Source organism: Mytilus edulis, chromosome 7 (genome assembly GCF_963676685.1).
Source record: "Mytilus edulis chromosome 7, xbMytEdul2.2, whole genome shotgun sequence".
NCBI lineage: Eukaryota > Metazoa > Mollusca > Bivalvia > Mytilida > Mytilidae > Mytilus > Mytilus edulis.
In genome coordinates, this window is record NC_092350.1 from 39,174,990 (window position 1) to 39,190,529 (window position 15,540).

General features: G+C 31.3%; 1 protein-coding gene across 1 annotated transcript in view; it reads left to right on the forward strand.

Annotated features, from left to right (window-relative positions):
* Positions 1 to 14,781, forward strand: part of LOC139482675 (uncharacterized) — a 45,292-nt gene extending 30,511 nt beyond the window's left edge. Inside the window, exons 24-35 of the mRNA XM_071266687.1 lie at positions 546 to 660; positions 1,446 to 1,526; positions 3,298 to 3,407; positions 4,128 to 4,241; positions 6,956 to 7,117; positions 9,083 to 9,211; positions 9,582 to 9,712; positions 10,249 to 10,386; positions 10,716 to 10,839; positions 12,600 to 12,696; positions 13,224 to 13,331; positions 14,364 to 14,781. Of these exons, the coding sequence (XP_071122788.1) occupies positions 546 to 660; positions 1,446 to 1,526; positions 3,298 to 3,407; positions 4,128 to 4,241; positions 6,956 to 7,117; positions 9,083 to 9,211; positions 9,582 to 9,712; positions 10,249 to 10,386; positions 10,716 to 10,839; positions 12,600 to 12,696; positions 13,224 to 13,331; positions 14,364 to 14,431 (1,377 nt within the window). The 3' untranslated portion in view covers positions 14,432 to 14,781. The remainder of the gene's footprint in view (positions 1 to 545; positions 661 to 1,445; positions 1,527 to 3,297; positions 3,408 to 4,127; positions 4,242 to 6,955; positions 7,118 to 9,082; positions 9,212 to 9,581; positions 9,713 to 10,248; positions 10,387 to 10,715; positions 10,840 to 12,599; positions 12,697 to 13,223; positions 13,332 to 14,363) is intronic.
* Positions 14,782 to 15,540: the final 759 nt, after the last annotated feature.

The following is a 15,540-nucleotide window of genomic DNA, read 5'->3' on the forward strand; positions in this document are numbered from 1 at the left end:
ACACGAAAGTCCCTAATCAAATGGCAAAATTAAATGAAAAAACACATCAAACGAATGGACAACAACTGTCATATTCCTGACTTGGTACAGTAATTTTCAAATGGATTGAACCTGGTTTTATTGCGTTAAACCTCTCACTTGTACGACAGTCGCATCAAACTTAGATAGTAATTCATATTTTGTCAGTTGTTCTTTAGTTCAAATAGTATTCATTTGCAGATTTGACTATACCGGGAGCCAGTTTTACATGAATATTAATGGCGAACAATAGTAGCTGCAGACAAAATTATATTGGGATAGTTGAAATATTTGTTATCTTTTATGAGGATATTTTGTAATATGTACATAAAAGCTAAAAATCCAATGTATAACTGTTTTAAGCTTCCCTTCGTTCTAAGCATCAGATAAATTTGAAAATGCATTAAACCATTAACCTACAAATGTAACACTCTTACTAATATTAGAGAAGCTCTATACATCGATTCTTATGTTAACACCTTCATTTCTAATAGTAACATAAAGTGAATAACATTATCTAACATTAGGTTGGATGTACTGACCAGGGGAAATTGAATGGAATCAAGATGACACTGTATGCAGATGTAGGATACAATGGAAATGACAATACCTTATATTCTGTATATGGATTCATCGATAATGGTAAAATGAATGCTCAATAGTTTTTATAAGAATAAGGGTTTGTCATTACTGTGTCAATTAGCTAATATTAGATATTTTGGAAGGTTATAATTGTGACCTTTGTCTTTATCGATCGCCTGTTGTTCTGACAATTTTCTTTCTTACGTTTGATGTCCAACAAAATGTAGTGGCATTTATCGACATCCATTTACAATTACAAGATAAGAAAAAAGTATACAAAAATACAGATAACAAGCATTTAACTTTTAGGCTTCATTTAGGAAGTAAATATTCATAAGATTACAAGCTTCTGTTCAGTTTTTGCTCCATTAGGAATTAAGAACATATGTTTTTTTGGGGAAAAGGGTGCAGTTCAAAAACTATTTATCACAGAAAATATTGGTCATATTTTCTTTTAGTTTCATAAATTTCCATTTACTTTTACTGTAGATTAAAAAAAAAAAATAAAAAAAAAAATTGTTCGGAGAAATTACAGTAAATCAAATTTAATGTGTGACTCTTTGTCAAAAACATGATCTGAAATGGTTGTTGTTTCAGAGCGATTTATTTATAAGCAATCTACAGTACATTTTACAAGTCTCTTTTTGTTCAATATTATTGAAACCTGATTTATATACATATTATATGATAAAACAGTACACTTTTTGTTAGTGTCATGTTATTAAATGTACACAGATACATTTTTTCTATCTATAAATTAATGAAACATCATTTTTCATTTTTTATCGAAATTGTATTTACTGTTTTTTTGGTAAAAAATCATATGATAATTTTTTTTTATACAGCTTACTACTGTGAGAACTGGAAAATTAACCCGAAAACGGTCAAAACGAACAAACCTTGTAATACGTACTGCAGAGCACCAGGTAAGAGTGATATATCATTTAACCAAATTTCAAAAACAATGCCCTTATTTATATATTGATGTTTGCGAATGCCCATACCAATAGAAATGAGAATTGAATATGTCAAAGAGACAACAACCCGACAAAAGAGCAGGCAACATCCAAAGGCCAACAATGGGTCTTCAACGCATTGAGAAAAACAGTTTGCCCCTAAATAAAACTGTGTACTAGTTCAGAGAAAAGAAACATTACACTGAACTCCAAAACATATAAATGAACTAAAATTAAAAAAAAACCATACAAGTCTAACAAAGGTCAGAGGCTATATGTTCATAAAAGTAAACCCATTTATACGAATCATGCTATCATAAACACAATCAGTGACATTTTTAGATATACAATAATTTTACATGATATCATTCATATCAGTTTAGTGAAAACAAAGCAGTGCACAGCTTTTACAGAAATCTAAACAGTAAAAAGATTATACTTCCTGACCTATTGCCATATAAAATTCCACCAATTGAAATATTCCCTACGTGCGATTGCACATCATGATATATTTGACTTGAACATACCAGCGGCGTTTGTTTGTATATATTTTGATAGAGAGAGATACCCCAAACCCATTGTAATATTCCCTCCGTACAATTGCATGTCATGATATATTTAACTTTATATTAAAATGTATATACCAGCGGCTTTTGTGTGTATATATTTTGATAGGAAGAGATATCCCTAACCCATTGTAATACTTCCTCCGTGTGATTGCACTCCATGATATATTTGACTTCATATAAAAATGTATATAACAGCGGCTTTTGTGTGTATATATTTTGACCGGAAGAGATAATTTTTACCCGTTAGTTGTCAGACAAAGGAGTAGGTCCCGTAAGGGCCGATTTTGGCCCCTAACTTCAGTTTCATCTAACGAGATATTTAGGACACTTTTTTTTCAATTGTTTCGATTAGTCTATGTAAAAGATTTTAACTGATTCAGTCATTAAAAACGCTCCGATTGAAGCTTAAATAAGAAAAATCTATTAAATATGCCAAAAAACGTCGCTTTTCAGATGGTTTTCGTCAAAAATGAAAGTGGCCGCATCCGTGTTCATCCTCAACCTTTATATATGTTATGTATTATCATCATATACAACTTACATTTCAATATTATGAATGAACACGAATGCGGCCACTTTCATTTAAGACGGAAACCGTCTAAAATTTAACTAAAATGCTATAATTGTGAAGATTTCAGTAATTAAGCATGACTTTATGATGCTAGTACACGATATATGTACATTGTATTGTCAAAAACAGCACATATTTATGTAGCAGAAGCATTCTACTTTCCAAAAAATAGCTAAAAGATTACATTTTCACAATTTTGCAAAACTGCTTAATTTTGGGGCCAAAAAGGGGTCTTTCTGAACCTACTCCTTGAGTACACCAGCGTACAATCTATCAAAAAATAAATAACAAAATAATCAACTCCAAGGTAAACTCAATGGAAAGTCCCATACCAAATGGCAAACTTGTAAGCTAAAACATATCAAACAAATGGAAAACAAATATCATATTCTTGACTTGGAACAGACATTTACTAATGTATAATACAGTGGATTGAACCTGGTTTTATGGCTTGCTTAACCTCTGACTTGTATGACAGTCACACACAATTCCATTATATTTACAACATTCCGACGAACTACAAGAATTGATTTGAAAGTACTTTTTGGCAATAAATTATTATATGATAATGGATAATTGTAAATGCCTTTGTATTCAACAGGTTCAACGCCAGGTATATTTATCATGGAATCAATAATGGAACATATTGCAAAGGAACTACAATTGGACCCAACAGATGTCAGGGTTCTCAATTTGTATCAAAAGGGACAGGTACGTTAATTTAACATCTTTTGAGAAATTCCTTGCCATTTATTGCACATTCAAAATAAAGGTTAATAACACTCCAAAATAAGAAAAGCAAATAATTCCGAGCTTCAATTAACTTCGTGGAGGGGCTTTTGTAATAATTTCTTATTTTTCTATGTGACCAATGTATTCAAGAAAGTGTTTTGAAAAAATAAATGTCTAATTAATTCGCCGTTTCAGAATGCATTGCATTCTGGGTAATATTTTCAAAAGTGTGCACCAATATTTCGTGATTGTTTAAAAATGTCATAAACTAAGAAAATTTAACCAAGGACATGACGTAACTTTCATTTTGGGGTACACACAATGAAATTACCCATGGTTCCTCAAATTCTGAAACTGTCAATTTCTCCCTTCGTTTTTATATCTAAGAGAAATACTCGGATTCAGATGAAGTGAGTAACACCTCGAATAGAAATGAGTTTTGAAATTGTGTCATATTAACTGATAAAAAAAATGTGAGAAGATAATCGAATCAAGTGAGTATTGTGTTGAAATGCTTCTTCTACAATATATGAAAACATAATGATCAATAGATAAACTAACAATCCTAAATAATTTCGTGAGAGACTCCTTTTAAATTTTATCCCAATGAAGTTAAGTAACAAGATGCAGTCTGTATACGGTTATATGCAATAAGCAAGAATGTATTGGTTCAGTACGAATAACGTCTTATACTTGCAGACAACACCCCATAATAGGCCACTCCCGTATTGCAATATCAGGCAATTGACCACAGACTTGATGACATCAGCAGGAGTAAAACAGAGACAGACATCAGTCCAGGCATTCAACCAGGTATTTTACATTAATCCTTCAATTCATTTTTTTTTTGCATTTCTCATATCAGTTAATATATATTTTGTATCAATAAAACAATCACAGATGAGTTATATAGGTTTAAAAAATAAAGAAAAATGAGATTTTAGATATAGACCAATTGTATTATAACCGACTGCAAAAGTCTCAAAAAGGATAAAAAATGTGGTTTTAAACAATCGGAAAGTGCAGGTATTATGTATCCGTTTAATAAGTACCAAGAGGTGATAACTTTAAAATACACTTAGACTGGGTAAGATATGCCAACCACACCATAGTCATTTAAGGATGTACTAAGGTAAGGATTTGGAATTTGTGTCAAATGTTTGGACTCCTTGGTCTTTTCCCATACAATACAACATACACTATTTCCCCCCATAACACCCATTTATTTATTCATATAAGACTACAATAGCTCATAAAAGGTCATTTACCAAAATGTAAGCAGATTTTTGATTTTTTTTTTGCTTTTGAGAAATAATACCAATGCAAATATACGGTAAAAGTCCCAGTCAGCCTTTTCCCCGCCATATTTCAAAAATCAAATATCTTGAAAAGGAGCTCCATGACCAATCAATATTATTAGCTTAATTTGTTTCTTAACTTATGCTCTTCCATTTTTAATCAATTTTAAATTCTTGATGTTTCTAAATTTACCTAAGTACACCTTTAAAGACGATCTGATATAACAGAAGAGAATCATTTATGATGTTTCTGTCTATTGCCTGGATTAAAAAAGTGTATGGTAGTTAGGTGGCAATCAAATTAAAAACCGATCCCTCATCGCTCCCGTTTTATGATATGTCGCGTAGGACAAAAATACTGAACACCGAGGAAAATTTAAGTACCTAATTGTATGAGAAAACACATCAAACGAATGGATAACAATTGTCATATGTCTTACTTGGTACAGGCATTTTCTTTTGTATAAAATGGTGGATTGAACCTGGTTTTATAGCTAGCTAAACCTCTCAAATAAACTCATCGATACCAGGACTTAATTTAGTATATACGCCAGACGCGCGTTTCGTCTACAAAAGACTCATCAGTGACGCTCGAATCCAAAAAAAGTTAAAAATGCCAAATAAAGTACGAAGTTGAAGAGCATTAAGAACCAAAATTCCTTAAAGTTTTGCCAAATACAGCTAAGGTAATCTATGCCTGAGGTAGAAAAGCCTTATTATTTCAAAAAAATTCACAATTTTAATTTGTAAACAGTAAATTTATAAATATAACCTTATCAATGACAATTCATGTCATCACAAAAAGTGCTGACTACTGGGCTTGTGATACCCTCGGGGAAATAAATCTCCACCAACAGTGGCATCGACCCAGTGGTTGTATATAAACTCATCATAGATACCAGGACTAAATTTAGTATATACGGAATTATCGACATATCCCGTACAGAAATTGCTAACAAAAGCACATAAGTTTCACATGTGAAGCACATGAGATGCAAGTAAGAATTGTATGCAAATCAGGTTGCTCATATGTGCAGTTTGGTAGTTCATATGTGCCCACAAAAAATCTAACATAATGCTCACATGTGCAATTCAAACCTCAGGTGAGCTTTTATCATCCATGTTAGTTTTATGTTAGTTTTGTACTTTGAAAAGTTTTTCCATTCTTCTAACCATTCAAAACTAACCTACATCATTGCTCATATGAGCTTTTTCAAAATGACATGCCCAGTCATGTACTTCCTGTAAATTCAAATTCATGAAAAGCATGCAATAAATGGAGGTAAATGGATATGGAAAATGTTAAGTCCTATATTGTGCTATTTGAAGAAAGGCATTGTTGAAATCTGATAAAACCAGTGTGGCTGTGGTTAATTATTTGTAAGTTATCATTTCTATTTCATTATTTTTATTTTTGTGTCAGATTTTGAAATATATTACAATTTTAAGTCCTTTATGGGAATATATATACAGGTTGCTTCAAAATAAGTACTACATGTATAAATATTTGTCCTTTTTAAACTTTTTGAAATACAGTACTTATTAATCAAAGACAGTCATTGTGTACTAAACTTGCAAGTCCCTCTATTAGTTTTATAATGTAATGTTATGTTTTTAGTCATGATCATGATTATTGTTTAAATAAATAAAAAAAAAAAAATGATATGAAAATCATAATTAACTGACAATAATTAAAGAATAACTCTTTAAACATGATGTATCCGTTATTTTATTTTCAACTGAATTATTTAAGATTTTCATTTAAATTTGAAAAATAGGTTTCCTTTTTTAAAGCAGCCATTTTGTTTTGGTCAACTATAATATTCACGTGTGCAACATGTGAGCAACTGCTCATATGAGCAATCCAATAAAATGCACATGTGAAACAAAAGCTCATATGAACAGTTGCATGTGAGGTTTTTAACATGCAAATTAGGTTAGTTTCATATGTGCAATTTTTTTGCTCACAAAATGCTCACCTAATTTGAATGTTAAAAAACTCGTGTGCAATCATGTTAGTTTCTAACGTGAGCATCTTATGTGCAACTTATGTGCAACATGTTAGCACTTTTTGGTAAGGGAAAGGCTGGCATGAAGGTCTAAAATGGATAGTTTTTTCGCTACAATTTATAAAACAATGGGTGATGCTTTGCTCCAAATACAGAAACTATTATTGCATTTTAAATACATTTTATTTGACGGGTGATATAAATTAACATAATATTACAGGCAAACAGATGGAAGAAAAAAGGATTATCCGTTGTTCCAATGAAGTTTGAAATAAGTTATATCTACATTCATTACAATGCAATTGTAAATATATATGCCTGGGATGGAAGTATATCTATCGCCCACGGTGGAGTTGAAATGGGACAAGGGATCAACACAAAGGTACTCAAGTTGTTTGCTTCATGAAAACAGGGCAATGTTTCAAACTCCTAAAATGAAAATAATTGATAGGCAAAATTGCAAAAAATAAATGACAAACGTACCGATTTCAAGGAAAATTCAAAACGGAAGATCTCTAATTAAAGAAAAAAATAAAAACTCAAAGAAACATTACAGACCAGAGATCAAGTAAAAATTTAGTTTACAAATAAACGACATCCTTTGGTCTTCCAAACGAAGAGAACCGTTATGTAATGTGAGCTATCAAATATTTGACAATTAGATAGAAAGAACTAATGGCCTGATTTAATTTTCTTATGAATTCATTACCAGTGCATATTTTCATGAGCTCTGTAGGTTTTATACGACCGACAAAACTTATTATTGTATACAATTTTCATTACATCAGCAGATCGTTTAATATACGGTAGAATGCTTTGATAAAACTTTAAAAAAAATATGAAAGAATGAGGACGCATGACGGCAAGTTTTGTTGTGTTGTTTTTCGTCTTTTTTGGACTTAAATATCCACTAAAGGATTTATCTAGAATGTTTTGTTTCTTTTACCAAAAGCCAAATTATAGTTTTACAGTATTATTTCTCATTTGATAAGCATATCATATAACCTTTTGATAAGTCGGCAAATCTAAGTAAACAAGACAAGTCTTATAAAGTTTATCTTCATAAGCTTTGTATATTAAATAATATTCTGGAACAGAACGACGTGAAAAGTTTTTTGACTTTTAATAGTCAGGAATTATTATCTTACCTCCCATACATATTTAGGAAAATGATCGATTAAAACTTACAACATGCATGGAGACCGTGCATATTTCATATTTGGTTAGTAGGCGCAGCTTATTTTAATACACGGTAAGTAGTGGTGTTACGTACCTTTATAAAAACAACACAGTGTTGAGCAATCTGAAAGGTTTCAAAAGACGAGTGAATTCATTATTAACGATTGAAATAAATACATAAAACACATTTAGAGCTCACAAATTGTCATTGTTTGCATTTGTTTTTGCGTGGACAAAAAGAAGTATGTTTTTATGCTATGAAGTATTGTAGAGTTAACCACTTTGATAGGTAACTAGTCTAAATAACATAGCTTAAGATAGTCAGTACGATCAAGCCGTTAAACAGTGTGCAAGTGACACCATGCACACCATATATATCGCATTAGGTTAGTAGCGCACTATGTAACTAATAATATCAGAGGAAAATATGGAGTAAGATTGCTAAATCTTAAACATTATATCAACAGCAATGCATATATAGGTATTCAATTGCAAGCTGCACATAATATGTGTTTATGAACTATGTCAGTTCATTGAAAAACTTAGGAAACAGTGATGACCGTGCAACCGCGCTGATACTGCATGACGCCAATGTGTTCAACTTATGTTTGGATAGGGTCCTTTAGCTTTGTAGTATTTTAAGTTTTATGCCATTTTCTCTATTATTTATACTTTTAACCCGCTATTATCTGTTCTTTGTATTCTAATTCGCCAGCTCAAACGAATATAAATTATTTAATAAATAAAACTCATATTCACACCTTCTCGTTAAGTGTTTGATATTTAGGTATAGGAATTTTAGTTTGAGTATCAGGTGTGAATGTAATGCACTTTATGCAGAATTTAGCGTTCTGCAAATGCAGGAAAGATTTGCCACTAGGCCTCAAGCAAGTAAATATAAGTTTATGTTAATTACATTGTTATGTCAAGAAAAGAGGTATTCGTGTCCCAATATTAATCATTCAATGAAATTAGATCTGGACAACCATAAATATATAAATGTTTTAGAATAATAGTACAGTTTTCTATTCGAATCATATATAAAATCTATTTTTTTTTTTTAAATATCAGTAGTATATAGATTTGATAACTAAAACAGTTATTTTATAAACTAGAAGTGTCATTATAAATTTATGAACATGATTATTTTTCATTATTTATGTTCAAGGTAGCACAAGTCTGCGCATTTGAGCTCGGTGTGCCAATTGACATTATAAGTGTTAAATCAACCCAGACAACATCAAATGCTAATGATTTCGTAACCGGTGGAAGTATTGGCAGTGAACTGTGCTGTTTGGTAAGGACAAGACCGTTCGAAAATTGGGACACTTAAATGTTTGATAAGTATAAAAACTCCTGTTTAAATTTCTAAGTCATTTTAAATTCATATATTTTGTTATTAAAGATGATGAATTTTGATGTAATGCTTAAATTATCGAATATGAATATATATATGATTATACGTTCTTTCAGCTAAGACATTCAATTTATTAATTCTAAGTTTTTAGTAAAGTTGGTAAAAAATGATTTTTATTTACATTTTTAACATGCAAGAATGTTGATTTTTTTCCAAATCCATTGATATTCAATATTGAATTGAAATGAAAAAAAATCGATGATATATATCTACTTTCTAAATCATGAAAAATGGTTTTGAATGGTTGCAGGCTGTATTGAATTGTTGCACTGCATTAAGATCAAGGATGGCACCAGTGAAAGCTAAAATGCAGAACCCTTCATGGAAAGACTTGACCCAAAAATGTCTATTGGATAAAGTGGACCTGTCTGCCAGATATGTGTAAGCATTTCTTTGTTCAATAGTTGTCCTTTGTTTTATCTTAGGTTTCCAAGTGTCCCTCTTTTTTACCCTCTGGTTTTAATTTGTTCATATTTTTAGTTAAGAACTTTGATGCTTTAAGACGAATAAAGGATTTTTGAATGTTTGTAACTACTTCTTAGTAATTCCCATATAAATGTTGAGACAAACATTTACAAACGGAACGTATAGAATTAATGTTTCGATGTAAACATAGACAAAAATGAGCAAAACAAAATTAGACTACAGTTTACGGATAACTTACATACCAATTAAATTGAACAAGATTAAAAACAATAAAATTGTAACACATTTTCGATAAATGTGTAGCCAAATATTTATATTCCAGTGACTAATTCACTTGTATTTTCACTATCAACTTTCAGCGAAAAGTTCAATTGAATGTTTTAATCAACGATTCAAATAACAGAAAATAGTATGCATGATCGACTCCGAGCCTATTGGTTTATGCATACAAAGCTACAAATAACGTTAATTAACATATACTTTACTTATAGTACCTTCGAGCCTGGGACGCTTTTAGAGGAACCACAATACAATTCTTATGGTGTTACCTGCACTGAAGTCGAACTAGATGTACTTACTGGACAATACCTTATCAATAGAGTAGACATGCTGTTTGATTGCGGGGAAAGGTATCTCATTTCAAAATCCGAAACAGCGGTGACGTCATGTTAACTACACTTCGTTGACTCTGACAACAACGTCACCACAGTTTCGGAGTTTGATCTCAAATATTTTAACTTCATGAAATTATCTATTCCATAAACTAAATACAGATATTGTGTTATTTTAATTCTCTATTACAAAATTAGATGTAATGTAAATTAAGGAATACATATATCTCCCTCATACAAAGCTTTAATTCTGTTCCTCGGCTTTGGCAATACCTTACTTGTAGTAAATAATCTGAAATCGTCTATTCAAAGTAAAATGACATTTCCACTTTTTCCAATATTTCCAGTATGAATCCGATGGTAGATATAGGACAAGTTGAAGGTGCTTTTACAATGGGACTTGGATATTGTCTGTCAGAAAACCTCAAATTCGATCCTCAGTCTGGTGAACTATTAACCAATAGTACATGGGTGAGTAGATGATTCTTAATCAAGTTACCATTTAACATATTCATACATTGTTCTTATTCATAATAATTTTTTTCCTAAAACGGAAACTTGACATCTTAAAATAAACCTTTTGCTAGTGGGGAATCTGCAACCCTTGATCATTATGTCACCCCTTTCAAAAAAGGGGGATATATTGTTATTCTACGAATTTTTCTTCCACACTTTTGTCCAGCCGAGTTCTCGGAGATGCATTGACATACATTTATGAAACTGCACCATAATGACAATCCTAATGTGCAGATGTGCACCTTGGGTTTGGAATTTCCAAGATGGCCGCCGTTACCATGGAAACGGCAAAAATGTAAAAAGCCGAAAAATGGTCCAAATTAAATGAAACTTTCAGAACTAGTAACTCATCGTTAGAAGGCATGACATCCATCTTAAGAACTTTTAAAATGGCTACCGTTGTCATGAAAACAGTCCAAATGTGAAAAAAACGAAAATAAATCCTTAATTAATTCATAGAAAATAAACCGTTACAGATACGACCAAATACCTTGTCTTCGAAACAGTAATATAAACTGTAGAATTCATTGCCGTTGGAATTTTTAAGATAGCTGCTGTTACCATGGAGATAACGCTAAAAGTGCACATTGGACCCATATGGAGAAAAACGTCAAAGTAACATTTTTGTACAAATTTTAAGCTCATTCCCGGTTAAATGTTATTGCAATGTCATCTATCTTTGAAATTTCAAAATGGCCGCCGTTGCCATGGAAACAGCTAAAAAAAACAAAAACAAAACTCGAAAATTTGAGACAAAATTCTGTGATTAAGAGTATGTGCAAATCATTTTCTAGAATATGCTAGAAGAAAACGAATATATCATTTAACGTGCTTCTATTCTATACAAAAAAGGTGCTCTGAAGAGAAAATCGCCACTGAGCAAATGAGAAACACGAAGAGTACACATAATTGCCATTCTGCACTTGCAATAAAGTACACATCCGTTAATCGAATACCTGCAAAAGTATACACATTAGCTGAAATCAATCGATGAGCGTGTAATTAAATTGTACAAGATAAGATATATGTATCGTGTGATACGCGAGCTATTGAAGAACAAAATGAACAGTTAGTATGCCGCTCCGTCAATATATACACATGTTGTCTGTTCTGAGGTCCCCTCTAAAAAGACTAGTAATGTAAGTCCACGATAATATACTCCAGTATCACGTGACGCCACCTTCCTCCTCGCGCGTGTGTCTAATATAAGATTTTAAATAGTTCCCCAACTATATATAGACATCACTCTTATTCTACGAGAAGAGAAAAAAATAGTGGGGGTCAAAGACATGTTTACTAGACGTGCCATGTGACTTTGGTACACTCAAACTGGTTGCTGTTACTGTGACAATGTCCAGAACGGGGTGACATCCTCCGCTATTGCTTACAATGGCAAATCTAGTTTATTTTCCAATTGGTTTATCTAATGACGCCTCACAGCGATCTATCATACTTTAATTCGTCAGACATGAAACTGTGATGTCAAAATTTTATGATAACGTCTTTAATATCAACTAATGACGTACAACATGTGACAAGTGGGATTAAGATCGTCCTGAATTGTTATCACAGAACGAAGAGACCTTTCATACCATTACTGTGATGATCTTGTCAAAGGTTTTTCGAATATATGTTTTAATATCATTGTTCTTTTTTTAATTCGTTTTGTACCAGTAAGAATACTAATTTATACTTCTATTATTTTTTTACGCTAGGAATACAAACCTCCGATGGGTAAAGACATTCCAATCGACTTTAGAATTCAACTGCTGAAGAATGCTCCTAATCCAAAAGGTGTCCTCAGATCGAAAGGTAAGAATATATACATGAAGAAACACATAGGATTTCATGGAGTAGATACACTTATTACAGATATGTTTGATATAGAAAATATTTTAACATGTTGATATACTACACACAAAACATGTTTCTAGTAAACTAATAACCTAATAATGGGTATATAGTAAAGACCAATCAACTCGCTAAGGACTTTAATATTCGTCCTTTTTATATGAAATAAGAAAATGTGGTTTGATTTCGAATGAGACAAATCTCTACCGAAGACCAAGTGACATAGAAATTAACAACTATAGGTTACTGTTTGTCCGCCAACAATGATAAAACACAAACTGCATAGTCAGCTCTAAAAGGCCCCAAAAAATCAAAAATGTAAAACAATACAAACAAGTATTTGGCTTATGTTTTCCCCCTTGCTTCTTGCAAACTGACCAAATTCAAACTATGTAGGCTAAGATGAATAATATGTATATACTCAACAATACAAATTTAGATATTGAAACAATTATCGCAAATGTATCATTCAATTCTGATCTTATCAGCTGTAGGAGAACCACCATTATGTATGAGTTGTTCAGCTTTGTTTGCTTTGAAACGATGTATAGAAGCTGCCAGGCAAGATATACAGAAAGATACATATTTTCCACTTAGTAAGATTTTAGTTAGATAAAATTAGTTCTGGTTAGAAATCAATAAAAATGAACTGTATATTATAAAAATATCATGGACTAAATTATTTCACTATGTACTGAATATCGAATAAATGTTTAAAAGTGAGGTTTTCCTTTTTTGAACTTAATATGAAGAACAAATGTTGTATGGATGGTTTAAAAGACAACTTACTAAAAGAGACTGAGTAACATAGAATTCACCAATTAGGATTATCTTAAGGCCATCAACAAGCAACCAAACCCATACTACATAATAATAGTAGATTTACCTGTTTTTTTTATATTAAAGTTTAAAAATCAATCAAATGACAAAGCTCATTTAGAAATAACAAAAGACAACTACTGATGAGTTCCCTGATTTTGAACAGATAAATAAATGTATTGTAGGGTTTAATTATTTTTTTAAGCAAAAATTAAATATGCAGGTTTAATGAATAAATAATAAATAAGTTTATGTGAAATTACACACTCTTGCAAACCTAATGGATCATCAAATATTTTTCATTTTCGAATGGACCTAGCATCATATTTTTGATAAAACCAGATAAAATCCATAATTTTCTTTATTAGAAAAGGTCTGTTTCAAGTCCGGATTATGACAGTCGTTATCCATACATTTAATGTGTTTGAGATTTTAATTTTGCAATTCTATTACGGACTTTCCGTTTTGAATTTTACTCGAAGTTCGTTTTTTTTTTTTTTTTCGTTTTTTCATGTTAACATCGGTTAAAAAACTTCGCTTCCCATGTCGCAGAAACTTGTACTCTACATTATACAAAATTTGATCTTGAAAATAAGTTATAAGCATGATTCCCTAAACAATAACGTTATTGCTGCTGGCATAGACAATATGTGTTCGTATGATTCGCGTTTCTCTCTCTTAAGTCCCATAATGATACTCGTTAACTCTTAAGATCTTTTGAAAAAAAATGCTGATTTCAGTTTACGTCATATTGTATATAAAAAACACGAGATATACTAAATGTACATAAAACTATTTCTTATTTTCAGATGGACCAACTTCAGTTGATAAGTTGTGTGAGCTGTGTCTAGCAGACCCTTCTCAATTTGTGATATAACTTTATAACATTATCTGTACTCTATATATATATATAGCTTGATGTACAGTGTTGATTCTGGATGGTGCAATGTGTCTATTTGATATATGAAGGTTATGTTGAGTTGTGAAAGTTTGAAGAGATTACTCTGAACAACCTTTACTTTTTTATCACACCTAAACAGTGAAATTTTTTGAATGTCTAATTGTCTAATTGCTACTTATTATTCATATGATATACAAATGTTTTTTTTTTTAAATATGATATAACTTGTAAGAAATACATTAACTGATATTTTTAGAACTATATATTTTTGATTCAATGTATTCAGTGAATATATATTATAGACAATAAAGAATCTGAATTTTGTATATTATCGTCACTTGTTGTGTATTCATAGATATAAGAAGATGAGACAATGAGACAACTCTCAATCCAAGTCACAATGTGTAAGAAGTAAACAATTATAGTACAGCCTTCAAAACGGAGCCTTGGCTCACACTGAACAGCAAGCTATAAAGGACCCCAAACATTACTAGTATAAATGCATTCAAACAGAAAAACCAACGGTTTAATCTTTATAAACAAAAGACAAATGACAAATGAAAAATACCTATAAACCACATCAACAACTACTGAACATCAGATTCCTATATGTATCGCTTTCAAGCACAGCTACGACAATCCATCAAGACTAAATCAGACCATGCTGAGGAAGAAACAACTGTTCAAATGCTCTTTAACTAGTACACTTTGTCTTATCTCTGTAATAGCAATCTTTAACCAACTTTTTTATATATATATAAAAGTAAGAAGTAATATCGTCAATGAGACAACAAAGCATCACTGTTTTTGTCGTTCACTTCTAAAAGAAAAATAATTTTGGAAAATAAAAAGCTCCCGTTTTAAAAATGCATTGCCCATAGTTGTGCAATCTTCCAAATGAAAATAAAATACAGTGTATACGAAGGAAATGAGTGTTGTCTTTCTTCGTAAAAAAAATGAGTAATAGAGTTTTGAATCAAAATATTAATGTGTACAAGAATTAAACGTACGTGAGATATTATTAGTAAGCTGATATGGAATTTACTCACCCCATATATACCGTATTACGTCACTAGCACACTATG